The sequence below is a fragment of the Lepidochelys kempii genome, chromosome 1 (assembly GCF_965140265.1).
Source record: "Lepidochelys kempii isolate rLepKem1 chromosome 1, rLepKem1.hap2, whole genome shotgun sequence".
Lineage (NCBI taxonomy): Eukaryota > Metazoa > Chordata > Testudines > Cheloniidae > Lepidochelys > Lepidochelys kempii.
Genome location: NC_133256.1, coordinates 249428561 through 249450837, shown reverse-complemented (window position 1 = coordinate 249450837; position 22277 = coordinate 249428561). Strand labels below are relative to the sequence as shown.

General features: G+C 39.9%; 1 protein-coding gene across 1 annotated transcript in view; it reads right to left on the bottom strand.

The window, feature by feature from the left end:
- The window catches only part of MYBPC1 (myosin binding protein C1), a 192443-nt gene extending 185073 nt beyond the window's left edge, over positions 1 to 7370 (bottom strand). The window contains exon 1 of the mRNA XM_073335999.1: positions 7359 to 7370. Within this exon, the coding sequence (XP_073192100.1) occupies positions 7359 to 7370 (12 nt within the window). The remainder of the gene's footprint in view (positions 1 to 7358) is intronic.
- Positions 7371 to 22277: the final 14907 nt, after the last annotated feature.

The window sequence follows — 22277 nt, the reverse complement described above, 5'->3', positions numbered from 1 at the left end:
AAGAAAGACAGGAGGCAATGGATGTGGTTTAATTAGCCCACAACCTTATTCACTTAAAATACCTGATAATAAATTATACAGCGCTGGTCATAATTTCCTTAATTGGTTCCCCCAATTTGGGATGGCTGCTCTCAGACCTCCCCCTTCCCAACCTGGTCCCAGCCAGCCCGTTGCTGGGACCTTGCTGCCATCCCCTTGTATGAGGTTTGAGGGGTCTGGAAAAGGAGGGGGGGTTGGCTCCCTGTTGTACCAGATGTTAAGAGAACTGAACCCCCTTTCCCCAGCTTCCTTAAGGGAGGCTTTTCTCTAAATCCTCATCCAATCTATTTTGTCTGATAACCTTCCGTAACTTGTACCTGTACTCGACACCTGTCACAGCAATATGCCAACAATTAGCTTGGCTGTCTCCCCCACTGTCCACCAGATTCACCAATATTTATAGATTCCTTCCCTACTATCAGACAAAAATACATCTGCTCCCCAGTCAGATGGGTTTATCCCCATCCATCCTGAATAACTGGTGCCCAAAAAGATATGTGCAAATGAGTAATTACGAGTTCCTTTGGATCACACATGAATTTATACATCTCCCAATTTATGTGCCTCCTGGCCTTATCATGAAGGCTTTGTGGCTCCATGCCATACCCTCCTCTGCCACATTTCAGACCAAATAACTGTCATAATAACCCAGAAAAAAATCCTGGATCTGCCCTGAATCCCTCTTAACTTTGATTATCAAATCAACCTGCTGACATGCTCCTAAATCATTTGTGAGGTGAAATATAATCATGCCTGGGCCCAGATCCACAAAGGTATTTAGGCTCCTAACTTCCACGGATTTCAATGGAAGTTAGGAGCCTAAATACATTTGTGGATCTAGGCCCTGGTGTCTGCAGTCATGGTAACACATTTTACTCATCCATCAATCTTCCCTGAGAGGGTGACCTTCTAGGATTTTGCTAGTAGAATTTTGGAAGGCTGTTATAGAATCAATAAACCACAGTTAATACAGGCTTCTAATATATTCTTGATTTTTCTTATTTCAGAGTACATTCATATCTAACAATTGTGCCCAACTACCTTTCCCCAACAATGGGCCAGATCCTCAGCTGGTATACATCATCATAGTTACATTGCTTTCAATGCAGTTATGCCAATTTACACCAGCTGATGATCTGGCCCAATGTATAAATTAGGAAGAAGCTTCTAAGATATAGAAAGAGCTAAATCAAAATTCTTGCTCTGTACAGTCCAGAGCTCCTTATTTTGGGGAAAGTTCCTCTTCTCACCAGGATCTAGGTAACTAACTTTTCAAAAGCAGCCCCATCTATTTTGGCATGTTTTCCAAAATGACCTCAATTGCATGCCATGCAGTGCTGTAAAATAGTATTCACACAGATGAGCCAAGCACCATCTTTAACAAGTTCAATATAAAGCTCACATAAATAGAATGACTGTCAATTAGTAATACTACACATGACTCTGAACTGTGAGTATAACTGATTTGCGGACAAAAGTACCTGTGGCTGCCAAATACAAGGGCAATTTTGCAAAACTAGGCCCTAAACCTTCAGGATATCTGACATTTTTTCCTAGAAAAATACAGTACAGTAAAAGTTCAGTGTTGGTGTTTTAAACCTAGAGTTTCATTTTACAAATGATTCTGATCTGACATGTATTTTCAAAGGAAAATGAACTGCAAGAAATGTTTGTAAAATTGTGAATCATAACTCAGGGTGTGATGCGGGACTAAAGCTGATTAAGCAACTAGTTTCCTGTTCATCTGCTCAACTTTACGAAGTAGTTACACTTACAGTTTTGCTCTGTAATGTGAGACTAAAAAAGTTCTATAGTTTACCCCTTTCTTGCAACAGAGACATAGTGACAAATCTTTTCAATTGTATCAGATTTTTAAAATAAGAATGGGCTCCAAAATATGGAGAAGAAATTTGCCATGTTTGTACGTGTTTATATAGCATTAATCCAAAATACTACAAGCAGATTCTGACCTCAGTTATAGCAGAGTAAACTCAGAAAAAATGTTTAAGTTAATGAGATTAGACTGGTGTAACTGACGTCAGAATCTGGCCCCGTGGGTGCTGGAACAATTTGTATAGTGGGGGTGCTGAGAGCCATTGAATCAAACTGTAAACCCTGGATATGATGGAAACCACTTCAAATGGGGGGGGGGTGCGGCAGAACCCCCAGCACCTCTAGTTCCAGCACTGATGCCCCAAGTTCTTGCTGTGTTCTTATCAGCTAGAAGTGCTTGTTGACAGATAGGTGATGCATTATTGCCCGAAATATCATGGCCTGCACTTGTGTCTAAGTCTGCATTCAGGTTGCCACCGGCTAGGTGGCAGGACATTGCACACAAGGACATGACCAAGCTGGGCTTAATAGAGGAACAAGCTATGGACAGGAATGAAAGGCGATGCTGTAGTGCTCTCTATATCTGTAAAGATGCTTTGGGATGAACAGATTATTGACAAAGAGCCAGCATTTCTGTGCTTCTATAACTGTCATTGTATTAGGTATAAATGCTCATGTGAATATGGTAATTGTTGTTATCCTATAATATATCTATATCTCCATTTTACATGTGCCTTCACATAGAACTTGCCTGGAGTGCACATCAGATAACTGAATGTGCTTTCAATCTTTGCAAGTCTAAGATAAGACCCTTTGAAAACAAAAACTTCTAAAATACAGGACTGGTGGGAAAATTGTAAATTCGAAGGATGACTTCTTTCTTTTGCATCACTGAGAAAATGATACTAGAACAGCCTTAGGTTTTCTAAAGTCTCTTGTTCTATGGAGGTAAATATTTAAGGCCATTATTTCAAATATAAGTGCTCAAGTTGCACTTGAAAAATATGCTTGTGTGAATACTGAGAGGTGACTAGGTGTGCAAAATATATAGTTGCACATGGAAAACAGGTACTTGCATGCACAAGATGGGAATTGCCTGCACAATGTCCTGAGTGGCAATTGAAGCGGCATATTTTGCGTGTGAAATTATCTGTTTGCACCCAGGCACGTACCCATTGTATAAACAACTTAGATGCCTATTTTTTTAAAATTAGGCCCTTAAAGCTCTCCTCAGGTTTGCTAATAACAATTAATAATAATGCTTAGCACTTGCCTAGTGCTTTTTATTACTATATCTCAATATGGTTTACAAAGGTGGGTAAATAACATTATTCCCATTTTACAGATGAGGTAAATGAGTTATATAGAGAGAAAATTAACTGCCCAAGGAAGAGCTGGGCACAGCATTCAATTATCCTGACTTCCAGTTCTAGATCCTGTCTACTGGATCACAGTGCCTCACTCTGTGCCAAATTCTCTCTCCCCTTGGTTTCTGATGGTAAAACTATCACACTGGTTATACACTGCAAAAAAAATCCATGTCAGCAAGTCTCAGAGCCTGGATCAACTGACTCAGGCTTGGGGGGCTTGCGCTACATGGTTAAAAATAGCAGTGAAGATGTTTCCACTCTGGTTGGGCTCTGAGACCTACCCCCCTCGCAGGGTTTCAGAACCTGGGCTCCAGCCTGAGCAGGAACATCTACACTGTTATGTTTAACCCTGTAGCATGAGCCCTGCAAGCCTGAGTCAGTTGATCCTGGCTTTGAGACTCGATACCACAGAGTTTCTTTGTAGACGTACCCTTTGTCTCCTAATGTTGATGGAGTTCTCCTCAGAGTGAATTGAGGGGATATGTGCAGAACTAGCTGTCTTTGTGGAGAAACAAGTATTGTTCTTTTTAGAGTTGGGATCTTGTTGTCCCCACCTCTGGCTGAGGAGATCTGGCTACCATCAGCCTCCCCAACAAATCTCTGCTATGGCTGAACCTGGCAGTACATGTCAACCACCTCGTGTATTTTGTGTACAAAGGAACTGAATGTGTCAGTTACGGTTTTTGCATCAGATGGGAAGAGTGGATTCCACTAATGAGTCTGAAAATGAGAACATGCTATTCAAATCTTAGTGTCTCAAATGACTTATGAGCCTGATATATTGCTTCAAAATTTGAATGTCAATTAGAAATAGAGACACCATAAACCTCTAGTCTTCTATTTCCTCTTTATTTTAAAAACATACTTCCAACAATAGATTCATTGTTTAGGTTTCTGAAGCCACTGTAGCCTTTGCTTGGCTGTAAAACTTAATTCATACAGGTAGTGTATAAAAAGTGTTCTTCCCCGCAATCTTTCCAAATGCTGCCTCTAACATACGTTAAATATATTATTAAATTTTTTTTGTATGACGATAGCTCTTAGAAGCTCCAGTGGAAAGGGGGCCTGACTGTGGAAATTGTTCTGTCATGGGGTGGTGGTTTGCCCCCTGTGGAATGCCCACAAACCTAGTGGCTCTTCAGGGACCTTTGAGTGGCTGAGGCCACTCACACAGAGGCCCTGTGTCTCTATCCCTGCTCTGGCCCTCAGCAGGCTCCACTATGCCAGTTTCCTGGCCATGTAGCTCCACTGAAGCTTTGCTACCAGAAATCCCATTGGTTGTAGCTGCCCTCAGGGCTCCACAGTAAAGGCAATACAATGCCTGCCTCTAGGCGGGTGAGGGATGATATGCATTTAATCTTCCTGGCCTGTTCCCAGCTTTCCAGTCTCCACCTGCTTCCACTGTGTAGAATAGATCCTGTTGCACCCTTTTCCAGGTCCAGAAGGGGCTGAGGACTTTGGAACAAGGTGTCAAATCCCTTCTCTCTATGCAAGAGGAGGGATATACACATACCCTCCTCTATATGAAGAATAGGGAATGATCTGGGCATGATTACTTAATACCAAATCAGTTTGTTATTCGAACTTTAAATTAGCAAACCCAGGAGCTCTCTCCTGTTGTCATAGTGCGGCTACACAGGAGACCTTACAGGGACACAGCTGCACCAGAACAGCTGTTCCACTGTAAAGTCTCGAGTGTAGACGGAGCCTAAAAAATGTCCAGCCTCATTGTAATCAATAAAAAAAAATAGGACCAGATTCTGAGCTGGTGTAAATAGCTTCATTGAAGCCAGTGAAGCTCTGCTGTTTTACACCAGTTGAAGTTCTGGCCCATATAATTTATGATCTAACATTACTTACAATGGGGCAAGGGAAAAAATTGCTGTACTGGCATACATTTTTGCAGATTCTTTCTTGACTTCCTGGCTTGTGTTTCTTTGGCTATACTAGAAAATATTAAAATTTTGTGATCATGGTAAAAGGTATTTTTGGTTTTAATCCTTCTCAGAACTCTATCCCAATTACTTATAGGTCAAATATTTGTTTTAAAAGGTCAGACAAACCATTTTGTTTAAATAAGGGAAAGTGAAAAGTATTTTCCATTGTTAAAGAAGGTTCAAATTTCACATCGAAATCTCTTCTAATAAGGTACATAGAGGATTAGCTCCATCAGACTCCTCATTTAAACCTTGTATATGAAAGATGGAGGCCCCAGATTTATTTTCTAGACCAGACCTTCCAATATATAGCAATGTTATTTTGGATTATAGTTCTGGAGAGGGTCCTATAAATCTGCACATTAGTTTTCATTTTTATATTGCTCTTTAAAGACAGTTAGCAATCCTTCTCTGTTTGCTTTACAAATTCTTGTAATTTCTAAATCTAAGGTAAAATGTCATCGACTTTTTGATCCATTGTTTTGATCAAGTTATGCAGTTTATTTGTATCCTGCCAAGATGTACGTAACTTTAATTGACTCATGTGTTTGAAGTTATGCATATGCTTTAGTGCTTTCATGGTTTGTGGTTTTAGAGCCCAATCCTGCAAAGATTTAACCACTTGCTTAATTTTACACGTATGAATAGTCCTATTGAAATCAATAGAACTAATCACATGCATAAAGTTAAGCATGTGCCTAAATCCTTGCAAGATATAGCCCTTAATCTGTAATTACTTCTCCTACAGAACTCATTAAACTACATCTAGCAGGTGAGGAAGAGGATAAGATCTTAGAGGGGGAACCTACATTGACTTTCTCTCCAATTCCCCTCATTGAGGTCGAACAAACTGGTCTAGTTGCCCGTGCTAGTGGGCCTTCTTGGGAGGCTTCTCCCTTGGCCCCATATAACCCAAGGGAGTGTCTTCTACTGGGAAGTCCCCACAAACCGGAAAAACAGAAACCACAGCAACAGCACAAGGAACAGCTTTAATCAAGGCAAGTGTATAGAAAAAAAATTGAGTTACACATTTTCTTTTTCTTAAAAAATGCTGACTACATGGATTAATAAATAGATTTAATAAGTGCCAGTTCTTCAAATCAACATGGGATTAGTAAATCAATTAATTAATATCTCAATTAAAAATACACCTCCCTACACAAATTTTCTCAATTCCTAAAGGGATCATGATTGACCTCTACACGAGGTGAAATTTACCTTTGTGCAGAAGACTAGCATAAGGCCTAGGCACAATTTATGTTTGACTTGAACTCTCAGAAGAGGGTTGAAGTGGTGCAGAGAGTTGCGGCTGGCCCTCTGCACATGGGTGAATTTCACCCGTATGAAGAACAAAAGGGAAATAGAACAAAGTGAATTCTGTACTTATGGGCTACTGCTAGTTAAAAATTTTCCATTGAAAAAAAATGTAATGGAAAATTGGGTTGTTCACTAACTTAAAATTTACATGAAAAGTGTACTTGAAAATTTGTCATCACAAAACCAGAAAATCAAAAATGTTTAGCCAACGCCCCAAAAATATTTAGGTTTTGGCCAATTTTCTTTCCAATTTTTGGTGGCTAAAAATCAAAATAATTTTAGTTTTTAAGCTTTCAAAACAGAGCTGAAATGTTCCACAGGGAGAAATTTTCCAAATGGCTTAGTATAAGCCCGATGTTGATCAAGGCTTGGTTCCCTGTAGACTAGGGAAAGGTTACTACAGGTCAATTGGAGCACCTGCAGTCAATTAAGGCCCAGTCAGACAAGGGAAAAAGGAGAGATGACTAGAATTTGGAGAAGTATTGCTGTGAACTGAAATTTCCAGCTGGCTCTGTTAAAGAGATTTAAGTCTTAAGTAAGTAAAAAAGTACCACCATAAACGCTATGGCTCTAATCCTGCAATTTACAGTATTCAGGCAGACTGCTGTTCCCAGTGAAGTCCAGTTGAAATGAAGACTTCCTAGCTTTTCTGAATGAGTTTTCAACACAGGGACAGATTCTGATATCCTTGCTCAAGTTGCTTAATTCCTTAGTCCAGTGGTTTTCAAACTGCAGGTCGCGACCCAGTACTGTGTCTCAGAATGTAAGGCACTGGGTCGCAGCGGCTTTGGTCAGCACCGCTGACCAGGCCATTAAAAGCCCCATTGGTAGTGCTGCCTGGTTAAGGCAGACTAGTCCTTACCTGTTCGGACATCGTGCTGTGTCCCAGAAGCAGCCAGCAGGCAGGTCCGGCTCCTAGGCGGGGGGGCCATGGGGCTCTGCATGCTGCCCCCGCCCCGAGCACCAGCTCCGCACTCCCATTGGTCACGAACTGGCAGAGCCGCTTGTGCACCTCCGTGTAGGAGCCAGATCTGCTGCTGGCCACTTCCAGGGCGCAGCTTGGTCCGTGGTGCCAGGACAGGCAGGAAGCCTGCCTTAGCACCCCCGCTGCGCCACTGACCAGGAGCTGCCCAAGGTAAGCCTGTGCCTCAACCCCACGCCCCAGCCCTGATCCCCTCAAACCTGGAGCCCCTTCCTGCACCCCAAACCCCTCATCCCTGGCCCCAGCCCAGAGCCTGCACCCCCAGCCCAGAGCTCTGATCCCCTCCCGCACCCCAACCCTCTGCCGCAGCCCAGAGCCCCTTCCCACAAGCTGAATCCCTCATTCCTGGCCCCACCCCACAGCCCTCACCCCTGGAGCCCAAACCTCTGCCCCAGCGCTGAGCCCCTCCCACATCCCAAACCCCTCATCCCCAGCTCTGTTGGATCACAGGCATCAACAATTTTCTTCAACTGCGTCACCAGAAAAAAAAGTTTGAAAACCACTGCCTTAGTCCATGAGTGGACTCATTGAAGTCAAGGAGACCATGCATAGAGTAAGTTGCTACTAAATGTGAATAAGGGTGTCATAATTTGGACCATAGAGAGAGAGGCTATTTAGTATTGTAAAAATTGGAATCTTCTAGGTTAAAAACGATTAGGAGTTTCCCAGGCCTAGTTCTTTTTAAAGAAAAGATGTATCTTCATTTTGAGTTGGGAATCATTTTAGTGTTATAGTAGTGTCTGCACATCAAAATGGAGCTGTGAGGGGGGAAAATAAATAGACGCAGTAAAATATGACAATCAAATGCTCTGTGTTAAGATAATTAAAAGAACTGAAACTACCTAAATTCAAATATCATTAGATCATATTGGACCGTTAGTTGTCTTCTTTACTTAAAAAAGAGATGCCTGTCATTACTGGGAATAGGGTGGCCACAGCAATGAGAAGTGTATGAGTGGAGGTTAGTGACAGAACTGTAGCCAAGAGTTCTGAATTTTGAGGAGGCACTGAAAAGTGCAGGAGGAGCAAAGGTAATAAAAAATATGGAGTAGGTCTATTTTACCTATCACAGGAAATACTGGGATTTAAAAAAATCTGGCACAAATAATGGGGTTTTATGCTTTGATGATACAAACATTTGTGTGGTGTGATACAGCAGGGCCAGAGTGGAGTGGGAGAGTGGTCCCGTATTTTGCCAAAGCAGGTGCCAATCCCTGATCAGTTTAACATAAGGCAAGTCGTATCAGATTCTCTAGGGTTGCTTTCAAGGTCTCCAGAAACATTGGAAGCCAGTTTGTCATCCACCATCCGATGGTCGCTTGACGATGTCATTATCATAAGCAGATGCTGCTGAAGTTTCTCCAGGGGAGGTATATAAGCTCTAGGTTGATCAAGGCTTGGTTCCCTCTAAACTAGGGAAAGGTTACTACAGGTCAATTGGAGCACCTGTAGCCAATTAAGGCCCAGTCAGACAAGGGAAAAAAGAGAGATGACTAGAGTTTGGAGGAGTATTGCTGTGAACTGAAAGACCAGAGGACTAGAGAAAGGGAGACCTTGCCCAAGCAGAGCAGGGAGACTCCCCCTAGCATTGAGGACAAAGGGTAACCCTACCCAAGGGGGAAGAGGGTAAGAAGCCTGCGGACCTGAAGAGACTGGGACTGAGTAGGGAGTGGACCCTTACCCGCTACCCTCCTCTCCTGCCTTCCCGGGGCACTAGCGGAGCTCTTGGCACCCAAGAACAGGGGCATTGGGTGGTGCCCCAACCTACCCCACCAAGGAAAAGCATGGGACCCACCACAGTAGCATCAGCTGTTTGCCACAATGGACATAAACTGCTTATGTTTTGCAAATGTTTCCCTTATCATCAGGGAAGTGCTGAGGAAGCATTTAGAGTTGGGGAATTTTTATAAACTGGTGTTAAAGAATGTTCAATTCCATATCTCAATAGTGAAGTAGGAGATGTGTCAGTAATCTCTATACTGATTTCATGTTATTCAACTATATATTTATAGTTATTTGATGGACAACTTTGATTTATGTTTTTTTTTTAATTTTATGTGAAATTATTTTCCTGGTTTGGCTTTTGCCTGGCCTCACTCACCTCAACTTCATTTTAAGGTGCAAAAAACGCCATAATCAGAAGTTCCCTCATGTAATGGTTGACTGAGAAAAAAGGAATCAGGACAAAAAACTAGGAAGTTTGGGGTGGATGAATTGCCCCCATCTCTTCACTCACCATCCACACAAGATGACATAGTCAAATATACTTTTAAAAAGTCTAATATTTCCTTAAAGAGAGGGACATAAAATTGTGTTTTTTTTTCACTGAATTAAGCTGTAATGCAAGAAAACTGGCAGTTATGCCACACCTTAGGGTTTATACAATGCAAACATTATGGAATTCCCCAACCCCCATCTAAAAACCGATCTCATAATTTCTCCTTTCACATTCCCAAGGTGGATTTGATAATGCTAGGATTTAATGCTAGGAAATAAATTTTTGACAGTAATGATGAATCAGACAAAAACAAAATAACAACTCATTAGTGAATAATATTTTTGATGTGACCACTTTAAAAGTGTACATTATTGAATATTTTAGTTTTTGTAAGAAAACAGGGAGAGAAGGAAAAATTGTTTAAAATAGGCATTTAGTCATTGTCCGTGGCTGCCCTACAAGATCTTACCAACTGTGCTATTAATCATTAACCAATTCAACTATTTCACTTTATGAAATACAAAAATCTACAGTAAAATCATGAAGTCTAAAGTGACAAAACATGGAATGCCCCAGTGATGTAAAGCCATTAAGCATGTTCATAAGCCCCTTCCTATCCAGGAAAGCACTCTTAACTTTAAATATGTGCTGAAAGTTAAGCTTATGCTTAAGTGCTTTTCTGAATCAGGACCTAATATTGCCATTCTGTAATGAATCATCCCCTTGTACAGCATTATGTATTTAATCACGTACTGTGGTGGCTAATTAGAATTATTTTTTTCAATATTCAAACACCCAAAAGGGTGCCAGGCATCTCACAGAAACAAATATAAATGAGGTCCTTGTGCCAGAGAGCTTGCAATGTAAATTTTACGTGACACAACAAGGAGAGTCATGAATAACAGGCCTGGCAGTCTCCAAACCAGACTGTATGTTTCCTTACTTTTCTCAGTTTAAACCAGACAATTCACATAATTTTGTGCAAGGTCTGTTCTGGGGCTGATCCTGAATCTCTTGTGTTGTGTGTGCAGGAGGAATGCAGGGCCCACCAAGTTAAGTGAAGCAGAACAGAACCACTAGTTTTTTTCCCAGTGCCTCTGATATGGCATTAGATATCAGTCTCCTTTTACACCGCCGCCCCATGCTTTGTCAGTGGATTATAAAATAATTAATTAACAGGCTGATGACCTGTATTTCTTGTTCCATCTCAAAAGTCAGTTTTAATAGCTGCATTATACGGATGTTAAAAAGGCTTTCCAGTGGAAATGCCAAAAGACTCTGAAATAATTGTTTGGGCAGAAATTTTCCACACTAAATGATTGTTTCAGGCTGAATAATTTTAGAAAGCTTCAGCCAAAATGGTTCAAACATTTGTAAGAATGAGATTAGGGAAAAATATGTTTTTTTGCCCATGTTAAAACAAAACAAAACGGTAGGACCATTTCATTGATTTGTCCCTTGTGTGTAGGTATTATGACACAATCTTTAATTATATGACTACATACTATATTTTCTGCAGGACCCCTGCTTTATTTGATGTACCTGCTCTGAGGATGAATCAGGATGAAGCCTGTTGTCCATAGGACCTTCTAACTCATTGGAAGGTGTGTAGTGAATGAGGCAGGTGACTGCAGATTGAGAAAGGATGGTCTCATGGGTAAGGCAGTTGAATGGAGAAATGGATTCTATCCCTGCCTCTGCCATAGAGTTTCTGTGTGATCCTGGGCAAGTCCCTGTAACCAAATTTTTCACAGGTGGCCACTGACTGTATGTTCCTCATTTTTCTGCTCAACTTGCAACCGTGGAATCTGATTTGCAGAAGTGCATAGCACTCACAGCTGCAACTGAAATCAATGGAGCTGTGCTTTGAACATGTAAAGCGTATACAATGTTGCATAGTCTGAAAAATCAGGTCAAATTAGGCACTCAAAATTAGTGGATACTCTTTACCTTAATCTCTCTGTATCTCAATTCTCCATCTGTAAAATGGGGATAATACCAGCCCTCATCTCATAAGGATGTTGCAAAGAAAAATCAATTGTGAAATTAACTAAATAAATTAAATGTTTGTGAAGCACTGAGATATTGTAGCAAAACACATAGGAAAGCCCAGGAGGAGATTAATAATTCTGCATTCAAAGCAGGGTTTGAGTAACATGCGGTAAATAAGGCTTGGGCCACACATTAAACTGGGGATAAAATAAAACATCGAAGAGCTGCTCAGTAAAATGAGCACTGTCCATCCTGTGCACTGAATGAGGTGGAGTCCTGTGGAACAAATAGTATGTGATGTAATTAAAGATAGTATCATAATACATAAGCACAAGGAGCCAAGTTAAGATTGCGTAGGCAACCTTACTTTTGGCATGTCCTATCTTTTGATTGATTCACTTTGCAAACTTAATGTTCTTTTAGCCTCATTTTTCATGTTTAAATTATGTGTAAAGAAGGCATGAAAGGTTGATGTTTTGGGGGGAGAGTTGATAGAGGGAAGATGGAGTTGTTTTGTTTTAAAGGTTCCTTTCCACTTGTTTTTGACCTTAGAAATACATTGTGATTAAAGAAAAGGAGTACTTGTGGCACTTTAGAGACGTAACAAAAAGAACTTTTCTCTCTCATGTTTGTTAAGAATAATACGTGTATTAATCAAAACAAACATTAACAAAAATGTCAATAGTTTAATTAAAAATTCCTTCACCTCTCAATTTCTCAGTTTCCCAACTCTTGTCTCTCTTAATTTCATAATTTCACACATTCTCTAATTTCACACATAAAGGGAAAATAAATTAAAAGGGAAATTAAATAGATTAAAAGGGAAAATAAATTAAAAATAAATTTCACTCATTCTCTAGTTTTACTCATGCTCTAGTTTCACACATAAAAGCATAAAGAAAAAATAAATTAAAACAAATGTCATCAACTTTGAGTGAAAATCACCCTTATTGCAACATGCATTTCCCATGAGAATGCTAGAAAACCATTGTAAATATACTTTTGGACGACCTATTTGACTCAGCAAAGTGTTTATTAATAAAGCAAGTTCTTCTTTTTCAATAGGACTTGAAACTTGCTAACATGTAGTACTACTATTTTCACATGCCAAAAGCACCATTGTCACGCCCCACATTTTACAAGGCTGGTCCTCTTTTTATTTTTATTTAAAGATTGTTTTAGAGCAAAAATAAATAAAACCAATTGTACAAAAATATATAATGAATCCTGGACTAAAGATTAGCTCCTGGAAAGAATTCTGAGCCTAGATTGTCCAGTGATTTGTTCCAAATAAACAATCATATATGGGACTAGCAAGCACACCTACCTAGTTGTACTGGGGACAAGGCCACTTCCCTCCCCTTGCCTGAGAACTCATCTTTAGCAACAGGTTGTATGAAACAACATGCTGTTCCCTTTTGCACTGATAGCAGGGTGCATTATACAGTGTGCTCCCTCTGATCCACATACAACATTCTGCCTTAGTACTACTCCCACTACACGAAGATTGTCTGTAAGCGTATCTCCGCTTGGCTGCTACTACTCCAGTCATAGATGAATTAAACTACACATTCAAATATTATTATTCCTATTTATTATAATATCTATACTGTTTGACCTTTAGTTAAGGCCTCCTTTTCTAGGCAACTATTTTTGCTTGGTCCCATAGGTAGCTGTTTGAGATACCATGTGTGCAGGGGCGGCTTTAGGGGCAGGAGATCCATGTGACATCCTTGGGTACTGGGCTTGTGGGGCGCTGGGCTCAGGGTGCTATTTTTGTTAGTGACAAAAAGGAAAATAGAATGTTTGAAGTAAAATATTTCAGGTATTCCATATGTGGATTCATTTTTCACTAACCTCCTAGAATGTTCTGGACCTTTGTAGAATCTCATGGAATCTTCCAGACTTTGTGAGAATTAAATTTTCCTTGAACCTCCTAAAATGTTGTCAACCATGCACTCGTGGGCATATAAGAGGCGGGGCATCACCAGTCAGTCGGTGAGATATAGGAATGAAGTGAAGTGAGAGCCCAGCTGCAATATTGTGCATCATGTTTTATTGTGTAATTGTGAAAGTGTACTTGTGTTTTAAGATTTGAAGAGTGCAAGTAGCAACAATAAAGGACATTTTTAATGAGATGCCAGAGATATTTATCAAACCCCTGTCTACGCAACAATATAAAAGAAATACCATTACTTTTTTGCCGTGCTTAGCACTTAAATGTTTGATGACTTTCTAAGACTGCGGAACACAAGACTTTTGCTCTGCCTAATACTTTCTGTTTTCCCCCATAGAAAATAAAAGATACCCCTGAAGAAGCCTTCAGAAGCTTATTATAGGAAGTGAAAAGCTCATTTCCAATCTAGTTTGCAGCAAGGGGCAAATCTGATGGGAAAATATCTGAAACAGAACAACATAGACCTGGCCTTAGGCAGTAGCAAGCGTCCCAGTGCAGAAGAAATTGAGGAACAAGGCATAAATGATGGAAGTTCAATTACTAAGGAATTAGCAGATTTACCTGAAGATAAGGAATGGGAAATGTGAGGAAAGTGATGGAGAATTATCTAGTTTTCCTGGTGGTGTAAAGGAGAGTGATGATAAAGAAGAATGTAGCTCACATGAAAAGGAGAATAAAGACAAAAAAATCTGGTTTATGTTAAAAGGAGAGAAATGAAAAGAAGAATTAACCTCTCATGAGGACAGAAACAGCACTGAGAAAAACTGCACACCACAAATTGCTACGTCAGATCCTGCCTTATGGCCGGTGGTCCTAAACTCTGACAATATTTATCATACAATTTTGAACAGGCCAGGCAAAACTGAGGATCTGACATTTCCAGTAAATGAGCAGAAACAACACTTCTCAAAGTCACACCATGAAAGGGTGCTCGAGAACGGTGAGAAACTGAATCGGCATTAGCTAGTTTACTCAAAATTAACTGACAAAGTGATCTGTTTTTGTTGCAAAATATTTGAAAAGAATGCAAAGTCGTTGCTTGTGCTTTCCAGGTACAATTACTGGCATAATTTAGCTGATGCTCTGAAGCAACATGAAAAATCACCTGGCCATTTTACGGCCTACTTCAAATGGATGGCGCTTGAGTCCAGGCTCAAGTTGAATAAATGCATAGATGCAGAAAGCCAGTGCATTACTAATGTAGAAACCAAGCATTGGAGGGACATGCCTGAGCTTTTGATCTCAATCTCCCTCTTCCTTGCAAAGAATAATTTGGCTTTCCAGAGCTTGTTGGATAAGTTTTTCACTGAATATAATGGTAATTTCCTCAGTTTGGTAGAACTCCTTGGGAAATACGACAATGTCATGTGTGAGCACCTACCTTGAGTAGTTCGTAAAAAAGCTATGGACCATTACTGCAGCAAAACAATTCAAAATGAATTGATTGACCTTACAACAAGGAAGGTGCTTGATAACATATTGATGCAGCTCGGCAAAGCAAGTACTACATGGTAATAATGGACTGCACTCTCGACATTAGTCACAGTGAAAAGATGTCATTTACTGTAAGATTTGTTGACGACGAGGATGGCAGTATCCAAGTGGCACATCATCAGGGTGTTTTTTCTTTTTTTAACATTTTATTAGAAGAGCTATTTGAAAGCAAACCAAGGTCTTTTGTTTCTGAAGAGTTCATTTGCCCCTGCTGCTTATTTGCCTGAAGCCATAAGCTGTTGTTTATGATCTCAAAATCATTTCCACAGCAACCACTTTTGATACTCCAAATGGAGAATTATGACTTCAAGTGAGGAACAAACAGCAGGAGTAAATTAATTCTTGGAAACCAAGGGCCTATGTCCTGCACTGAAATACAGTTACTGACACCAGTGGGAGTTACTTGAATCCTGTGGCTGGAGAATAAGGCCCCAAACTTCTGTTTTCATGCTGATGAAGCTCTTCAGGTTTGTCTGGCATTTCAAATGTACAATTAGCTGATATCTCCAAGTGCATTTGGATAAAAACACTGCAAAATCTACCAATTTCATATGAAATCAGAGGCTTTTGCTATTCCCTCCCCACAACAAACATGTTTGATGAGATTCCCTTATCCGTTATGATGATGTTATGTCTTGGTGGTGGGTCAGGAGGCAAGGTATTAGTGTCTGGTGGCAACTTCTATACTGTGCAAAATGTCACCACGCCATGAAACAAAAGTGATTCAAATGTCTCGCAAGCACTGCTTGTCAGATATGAGACTGTCCTGTTAAAATCAGGATGATTGTAGAAAATCCAACTCTGTCCTTTGATATCTTCAGTAGCCAGCATGGTAGGCCAGTTCCCCAAAGGCCCATTCCTACCTTCCCATCATTCAGAATGTGATTAATGTTGCCTGCTTTCTTTGTTACTTCAGGAGCTGCAGGCAGCCCCTCTCCCCGCCATAATGAGATAAAAAATATCTCCTGCTCTCCTTGTGTCCTTTAAGATATCCATTTCTCCCCCACTGAGTGATAGACTCCAAGAGCTCAATTTATTTAGCTTAATAAAGAGAATGTTAAGGGGTAACTTGATTATAGTCTATAAGTATGTACATGGGGAACAAACATTTAATAATGGGCTCTTCTATCTAGCAGAAAAAGGTCTAACATGATACAGTGGCTGGAAATTGAAGCTAGACAAATTCAGACTGAAAATAAGGTGTAAATATTTGGCAGTAAGGGTGATTAACGATTGGAAGAATTTACCAACAGGTGTCCATCATTGACAATTTTAAAAACAAGATTGGATGTTTTTTAGAAAATCTTCTCTAGGAATTATTTTTGGGAAGCTCTACGGCCTGAGTTATATGGAGGTCAGACTAGACCAGTGGTTCTCAAACTTCATTGCACTGCGACAATAAAAATTACTATATGACCCCAGGAGTGGGGACTGAAGCCTGAGCCTGCCCAAGCCCCACTGCCTTGTGGGAGGGGGGGCAAAGCCCGAGCCCCATCACCCCAGGTGGAGTGGGGCAAAGCCCAAGCTCAAGAGCTTCTGCCCCAGGCTTAGTCTAAACCAGCCCTGGTGACACCATTAAAATGGGGTTGCAACCTACTTTGGGGTCCCGACCCACAGTTTGAGAATCGCTGGACTAGATGATCACAATGGTCCCGTCTGGCCTTGGAATCTATGAGTCAATTCATCTGAAGACAAGAGAATATAGCATGAAATGGATTTCCTTCCTGTATTGTGGCACTTACCATTTTGATTCTTTGTCAGAGGTATAACAGTTTTTCTCATGTTATTCACACTCTTTTGGATTCAGTCCTGACTGGGAACCAGAAGTGAAATAAAAGGTATATGAAAATTACAAAACCTCAGAAAAGGTTTGGGTTGAATTTGGCACTAACAAGAGTTGAAGCCGTGAGTATGGGTGGCAGTGGATTTTTTACAGTATCTAAGTCAGTTCGCTGATCCCTGATTAGCACAGCTATTGTTCGTGATGTAGAGTTTACATAACATACAAATAAAAAGGCACAGTTTTCTGGAACTGACGTGTCTAAACACAATTGGTTATTAATGAGGATAGCAGGATCTTTCTTCCCCTTCTCATAAATATACCCGTTCACACTGTCATCGGGGAAGTTGGAAGGAAATACTATTTAGATGGAAATTTGTATTTTGTTTGACACAGGATAAAACATAATGTGATCAGACCAACTTCTTGATTATTGTAGACAGTGGAACAAAATTAAAATGAACTTTTAGAATTCAATTACTGTATTTATATATTTGACAAAACTCATCTTTTGGTCTTAAGTAGTTCTGCAAGTTGATAAACTTTGCAAAAATAATACAAAAGTTAAAGCTGCTATATAAGCTCCTTACTACTTGAATTGTGTTAATTGACCATTTAAGGGTGTGTAAGGCAAATGGTGCTATATGAAAGATGGTTCTCTGGTAATTTGTGTGTTAAAGAAAACAGAACTGTCATTGACAAATTATCAGCAGGGAGGCAGATGCCATCAGAAGATGGAGGCTTAGCCAATTCATGAAAATGTATATTCTGGGTCAACATACATGCGAGCAGTTGAGTGATTTGGTGATAAATGAAAACAGGGTTGAATAGAACTGTCTTGAGCCGGCAGAGCTGTTCAAAACTTGGGATCTTGATTTGCAGTTGTTTCAACAAACTTGTTATTCCAATTTGCTTCCTATTGTTTTGCATCCCGTCCTCCCAAATGTCACCGTGAATTTTGACTTCAAATGAAGAGATACCGAAGTGGTAGAGAAGCTCAGCTGAGACTGCTGTATTTTGTTTGGTTTTTCACCACAATCATGAATTCCTCCTATGGGGAAGGAGGACTGGCTCAGTCCAGGTCTGCTCAAAAAGTTTGTGAACCTCAGTAAACTTGGACTGAGCTGTAATGAAATTGTTTGCTGGGAAAATTTTGTGTTGTTGTAGCAACACATGCTACCAGCCAGGTAAGCTTTTCATGAGTTGACTTAAAACCCTTTTGGGACCAATTCCTGCTTCTCTGTGGACACGTCCACACTTAAAAATTAGATTGACCTAGCTGTGAAAAAGTTCATGCCCTGTGTGATGTAGTTAGGTCGGCCTAACCCCCTATGTAGACGCAGCTAGGTTGAAGGAAGAATTCTTCTGTTGACCTACCTACTGCATCTCAGAGAGGTGGTTTAAGTACATCAGTGGAAAAAACCCTTTTGTCAGCGTAGACTACTGCCCTACAGTTGCACGGCTGCAGAGCCCTAGCTGTGTTATTGTAGCAACTGTAAACTAGACATACCCTGAGGGTCAGTGTATCCATCATCCTGTAGTCATTAGTTCCATGAGCCTCTGGGACAGAGACATGGCCAGAGATATGCCTCAAAATAGAGCTGCGTGAATAACTGATTTTTTTGGTTTGGTGGCCAAACCAAAAACATTTTTAAAAAAATTGTTTCAGGTCAACCTGAAACAACATTTTTTTGAATTGCTCAGCAAAATGAAAAAGTCAGAAATGTTTTGTGTCTGGGTGAACAAAATGTTTTGACTCAAAATGTTTCATTTTGGTTTTGAGATTTTTTTTAACCTTTTTAAAAATAAAATAAAATGGATGTAAAATTCAAAAGGAAATGACGGTTTGAAAATGACAAAATGAAGCATTTTGACTTTTTGGGAATTTTTTTCTTTTTTCTTTCAGCAAAACAATTCAGCAAATTCAACATAAATTTGCAAAATGTTCAATTCAACCTGAATATGCATTTTTCAATGCAAAAAAAGTTTTGTCGGACAGATTTTGCCCAGCTTTACCCTAGAGTCCATATGTTCAGCAAATGCACATAAGGGTTTCTGGGGAATGTCTTCTTGTCATCACAATAACAGAACTGGCGGAGATAGCTCTGTGTTGCTCATTTAATGTATAAGGTGTGACTCCTCAGGCATAGGCTTGAGGGAGCAGCCATGCAAGATGCTCCTAGAAAACATTAAGAGTGGGAGCCTGATCCAAAGCCCATGGAAGTCAATGGAAAGACTCCCATTGATGCTAATGGATTTTGGATCATGCCACAGGAGAGAAGTGAAGGGAGCTGTCCCTATGAAAGACATCCAAAGTAAGTGAAGCAAGTTGGGATGGAAAGAATCTACTCTTGAGGGGATTGTAGGCCCGGAATGGTGCTTGTTTTTGAGGATGGGAGAGTCCGGGGGACAAGTGTCATGGGTCTGTATGGGAAGAAGACCTCTATGTGGATATGAGGATGAGTAGGGGGAAGAGAGAAGGCCTGATTGTCTCCTCCCATGCACCTTGTGTGGTTATTTACATCTGTGCAAAATGACTGTAACAATTCTCCAAAATCAGAATGGAACTATATTGATGACAGTTTAAATTACATTAGTAACTACATTATGAGCCACTTACTTCTGAAATTTTTTTTTAGTAGCAAACCCAGTTGTGATTTATGCCAGTGATCAGTGCAAACTGCAGGTATTGATTTTTTTGCATATATGTTGAGTTCATACAGAATCATTATTGCAAAATAAATAATTTTTGAAAGAACGTTCTGGCCTATGTTCTGACACAGTTTATGCTCTGAATTTCTGAAAATGAGTTAAATACGGATGCAGCCTTAGCTAATGTAGCGAACATACTATTATCAAGGTATAAGAGGCTGCAAGACCACTGGAAAAGCCAACAGCCCCACAGTCTGGCTCCTCTCAAGTACTGCATCTAATCTCAGGCTGATGCTCTTAACTTCCTCTTTCAGACTGTGTGCTTTAAAAACAATAAAGGTGTACCACTGTGAAATTCTTTTAAAATGGTAGGTGGCCTTTTTATATATGGAGGTGCATCTACTAGAGTACACAGAGCTCTGTGTAGCTCAAAAGCTTGTCTCTTTTACCAATAGAAGTTGGTCCAGTAAAAGATATTATTACCTCACCCATCTTGTTTCTCTCATATCCTTTGCAAAAATCTTCAACATCGATACTCATAAGAATCCATTCTATATCTGTTACTAATTATAGATATTCTGTTTAGGGGAACTTCAAACTTCCATCTAGAAGTAGGGCTAAAAATGTGGGGGAGGGGATGTTGGCACCTTTATTATACTACAATGATGGATGCTTTAAAGATGCATATAAATACTTCAGCTGAAAAAACATTTAGTTGTCACACTTTTAAGGTGGATAAACTCAAGTGAAGATTAAATAGATTAAGTAATAAAGTTTCTGCAATTAAAATTAATGTCACTATTCATAAGTTTATTATTTGTAATGCATAAATATGAATATAGTGATTCAGACCCAAAAATATGTTAAAGATCATTTTTATGGTGCCACATTTCAGTTCTGGAATAAGATGTTAGCAAAGAGTTGCTGATTGAAACTGCTGTAACTAAGGCCCTGATCCTGTTATAAATTCCACGTGGATTGACCACTGCCATCTATACAGAAATCCATGGGGGCTAGTTGAATGGACCTCACTGCAGGGTCAGCTCACAAAGTGGTAATTTATCATGGGTGTAATAAATAAAATGTAATTATGTCACAATTAACTTTAATGAAACATGTATGTATCCTTATTTTTAATTGGGAGATTTAATTGGGGAGAAGGAGTTAGCTGCTTTTTTTCCTCCTTCAACTGGCATATATGCTGAAGAGATTTGATTTTGTAAACAAAAAGAAATTTACTTTCCCTTTCATACAAAATACTCCTAAAGAAGAGAAAAATATAATTTTGTTTATAGATAATTCATAGCTGGGGAAGTTGTATCAAATCTGTCTTCCTGAGGAACGTGATGCTAAACAAACAAATAAAACTTCACGTGACCAATTTTATTATAACAGGAACATACTCCGGTTTACTTTTCGTATGAGTATACGGGGAGAAAAAAAAGGCTGCTTCCATTTAAGTGCAACTCTGAAAACTAGAAATCTTCTCTATGCAAAGCTGTATCAATGTTGGTTTATTTTGTGATTTAATTTTAGTGCCTGTGAAGAGTGCCAGATTGACAGCGCTGCTCCTAGAGATGCCCGAGAGCTGGGTCAGCACCCACAGCTGCAGTACAAACTTTCCTCAGCTGCAGTACAAACATGCTCCTGGGACCACCTGTTGTGGTAAGATGACAATTCAGTTTCAGTATTCATTCAAATCCTGATTTTTATGCTGAGTTTTCTGACAAGGGTGCCAGTTTTAATCAAAAATGGCAGTGTTTTGGTGTTGTGGAGATCTGTCCACCAGCACTTTCTCACAGCACAACGAGACAAGGTGCTTGTCCAGATTAGGGAAATTTGCACTGATTTAACTACATTGATTTAATTACACCAGTGAAATGCCCTAAACTAGACACATTACACTGGTACAATGAACGTTGGCAATTTACTAAAGTAAGTCGCAACGGTACAAATCTCATCTGATGCCTGGACCGTGCATCTGCACCTGACATTTGCACTGGTGTAGCTACATCTGGAAAACCTGGGGATGAAAAAAGCATATGTGTGCAAAATGTGTGTTTTGTGGGGGGAAGATGCATACTGAGTGCTTCCTTTGTAACCTTAATAGTGTTCTTTTAACATCATTTTTGTGTGTGTAAGTATTATAGCAGAGCAAGAGCTCTGCTACAGTTAAGGTTAAGACCAGCTTTCTGTTTAAAGCTCTAATATTCTGTGTGTTCTAAAATCTACATGGTTTCTTGGATTGCCTTGAAATTTGGTGTGTCTCACTGGGGCATAGGTTTCTGTTGGAGAGCCAATTTGGGGGCTATTAGACCAGAGGGTTCCCAAGATACAGCCCTCAAAATAAATCCAGCTTTTCTAGAAGTTGAGAGATTTTGGCACCCTTTCTTTGCTCACAGATAGAGGTCAACTCAGGGCTCAGACCATCGCACCAGGGTCTCCAATACTTGAGGGTTATCCTCACAGAGTGCATGTCACCCATCAATCAGCCCTTTGGGGGAAATCAAATTAAAACTTTTTTTAAAAAATTGCTTCTCCAGTTAGGTTCCTTACGTGCCTCATGCTTATTTGTGCATCTAATGGATTATACTGAGCATATGTAAACAGAAGAGTTAACATGATTGTTAGCCTTCAAAGTTTTACAGCAGCTGTAGCTCCAGGGGATTAAATAATAGCCTTTGAACCTGACCCAGCCAGCCAACC